The sequence below is a fragment of the Bison bison genome, unplaced genomic scaffold (assembly GCF_000754665.1).
Source record: "Bison bison bison isolate TAMUID 2011002044 unplaced genomic scaffold, Bison_UMD1.0 scf7180017864369, whole genome shotgun sequence".
NCBI classification, from domain to species: Eukaryota; Metazoa; Chordata; class Mammalia; order Artiodactyla; family Bovidae; genus Bison; species Bison bison.
The window spans coordinates 4,618,102-4,621,221 of NW_011494941.1; the positions used below are offsets into that span (position 1 = coordinate 4,618,102).

Genomic DNA, 3,120 nt, shown 5'->3' on the forward strand with positions numbered 1-3,120 from the left:
AGTCCTGAGCGTCCCAAGGCAGACAGCCTGGGCTGCCCAAGCTTCACGAGCATGGCCACTTATGACAGCTTTCTGGAAAAGTCTCCGTCGGACAAAGCTGACACCAGTTCTCACTTTTCAGTGGACACAGAAGGATACTACACCTCCATGCACTTTGACTGTGGTCTCAAAGGCAGTAAGAATTATGTCTGTCACTATGCAGCCCTGGGCCCGGAGAACAGCCAGGGCATTGGGGTTCCTCCTGCACTTTCAGACTGTGCCTGGCAGGACTACTTAGACCACAGGAGGCAGGGGAGACCAAGCATCTCTTTCAGGAAACCAAAGGCAAAGCCAACTCCACCTAAACGTAGCTCATCATTGAGGAAGTCTGATGGAAATGCGGACACTTCTGAGAAGAAAGAACCAAAGACAAGCAGTGGCCAGCTCCTGCCTCACAGTTCCAGGGAAATGAAGCTGCCTCTCGATTTCTCCAACACACCTTCTCGAATGGAAAATGCCAGTCTTCCCACCAAGCCAGAACCTTCATGGATGAACCAGAATGAACATGGTATTAAGGAACCTCAGTTAGACACTCCAGATGTTCCACCATTCAAAGATGAAGGTGCTGAATCAACTCACTATGCAGACCTCTGGCTTCTAAATGACTTGAAAACAAATGACCCTTACAGATCTTTATCGAATTCAAGCACTGCTACAGGTACCACTGTTATCGAATGCATTAAATCTCCAGAGAGTTCTGAATCCCAAACATCCCAGTCAGAATCTAGAGCCACCACCCCCTCCCTTCCTTCTGTCGACAATGAGTTTAAACTGGCTTCACCAGAAAAGCTGGCTGGCCTGGCATCTCCATCAAGTGGCTCCTCCAGCCAGTCTGAAACGCCAACATCCTCTTTCCCTACTGCTTTCTTTTCTGGCCCACTGTCTCCTGGAGGCAGCAAAAGAAAGCCAAAAGTCCCAGAAAGGAAATCTTCCCTCCAGCAACCCTCTTTGAAAGATGGCGCTCTATCACTAAGTAAAGATCTGGAACTTCCAATTATACCTCCTACCCATCTTGACCTAAGTGCTCTTCATAATGTCTTGAACAAACCATTCCACCACCGCCACCCACTACACGTCTTCAGTCATAATAAGCAGAACACAGTAGGAGAAACTCTGAGGTCCAATCCTCCACCGTCTCTTGCAATTACACCCACGGTCCTGAAATCAGTTAACCTTAGGTCCATCAGTAAATCTGAAGAAGTTAAGCAAAAAGAAGGCAACAACACAGATCTCCCCTACCTGGAGGAAAGCACTCTCACCACAGGTAAGATTAGGCCACACGTGATTAAGAAATCATTACCATGTCAGTACACCACTGAAGACACCATCCTGTCCTTTTTAGACTCCTCTGCAGTTGAGATGGGACCAGATAAACTACAGTTAGAAAAAAAACATACTTTTGATGTGAAGCATCATTGTGATCCAGAAACAGTAACCTCAGCTGGTAGCAATCTTCTAGATTCAAGTGTCACAAGAGACCAAATGCATATGGAGAGTGAGCCTGTTTCAGAAAACAAACCAAGTAAAAGTTGTGACTTTCTCACGGAAGGCTTTCAGAGGGTCTCTGCTGCTCGCCCAAATGATTCAGATGGTAAGACACTGCAATATGGAGCTGGTCCGGATGGAGCCCTAGCGCAGGTCCAGAAGTTGTCTTTTGTAGATCGCGAGGAAGCTGCACCCCCAGAGTCTGTGGATGTGCTCACACCTCAGTCAGACTCTCCAACTCGAGTCACAGACATAGGCTATCAACTTAAGCCTCAACTTGGGATGAGCCACCACCATGACAAAGTGCCTGGGAATATCAGCTCTGAAGCAGAGATATCAACTATAAATCCATGCCCTGAAAAGTGTTCTGAGCAGGAAAATATTGCTTCAGGGATTTCAGCCAAAAGTGCCTCTGATAACAGCGGAGCAGAGGAGACCCAAGGAAGTGTGGATGAGGTTTCACTGAAAGGTCAGTTGTTGACACCTTTGTCACAATGGAAAGGTGTCTCTTGGCACTTCCTGAAGTGTTCTTTCTTCTCTTCCCCATAATACAGTACAGCCCTGGGTATTGCTTTCCCTCCTCCTTTTTTTAAAATATAAATTTATTTATTTTAATTGGAGGCAAATTACTTTACAATATTGTATTGGTTTGTAGCAATACTCATATCAGATAAAATAGACTTTAAAACAAAGGCTGTGAAAAGAGACAAAGAAGAACACTACATAATGATCAAAGGATCAATCCAAGAAGAAGATATAACAATTATAAATATATATGCACCCAACATAGGAGCACCACAATATGTAAGACAAATCCCTCCTCCTTTTTAACTTACTAAAACAATTACGATCAAAGCTTTTGTTACGGAGGGACTAAGTGATAGCTCTTTCATTGTAAAAATGGCAGCCAGGTAACTGCTGTTTATTGTTCCCCAAGTGAGTGAAGCCCAGCAATGTGCCAGGTGACTTCTTCCTAAAGATGCTTTTGTTCTTAATTTAAGAATCGTCACCGAGTGATGACTCTGTGATCTCACCATTAAGTGAAGACTCTCAGGCTGAAGCAGAAAGTGTGTTCGTGTCTCCCAACAAACCTCGAACAACTGAGGATTTGTTTGCAGTTATTCACAGGTGAGGCAACGACACCAAAGGTTTCGCTTCTGATGATGCTTCTCATCAAATGCAAATATGGAAAAGCCTTGGGTACTAGTAATACATTCCTCAAAAAACACAAGGAAAAAAATTATTTTTCCAAATCAAATTGATAGACTTATATTCAAGATGAGAAATATGTGGCTTTATATGTAGTGAGGTAGAATTCAATTGAGAGACTTTCCTAAGAACTGCTGAGGGAAGCTGTTTTTTCCCCCAGAGGAAAGACATTCTGGAACAAGTTTTTATTTGAAAGCAATTTGTGGTCAAGTAACTTAAGAGTGAAAACTCAAACTCTAGTGTAATCCCTGACTTTTAAATAATTTATTAACCTAAAAAACATGCTCAAAGCTATAACCCTACACTAGCAGAGGTAAGTTGACTCACTACACAGAGCCCCAGATTTAAAACAAGACAGTGTAGAAACCTGCCCATTTCACAGTCCAC

General features: G+C 43.5%; 1 protein-coding gene across 1 annotated transcript in view; it reads left to right on the plus strand.

Moving 5' to 3' along the window:
* NHS (Nance-Horan syndrome (congenital cataracts and dental anomalies)) overlaps positions 1-3,120 on the plus strand; it is a 78,163-nt gene that overhangs the window by 61,444 nt on the left and 13,599 nt on the right. The window contains exons 7-8 of the mRNA XM_010855886.1: positions 1-1,993; positions 2,526-2,652. The exon at positions 1-1,993 is cut by the window's left edge and continues 19 nt beyond it. Of these exons, the coding sequence (XP_010854188.1) occupies positions 1-1,993; positions 2,526-2,652 (2,120 nt within the window). The remainder of the gene's footprint in view (positions 1,994-2,525; positions 2,653-3,120) is intronic.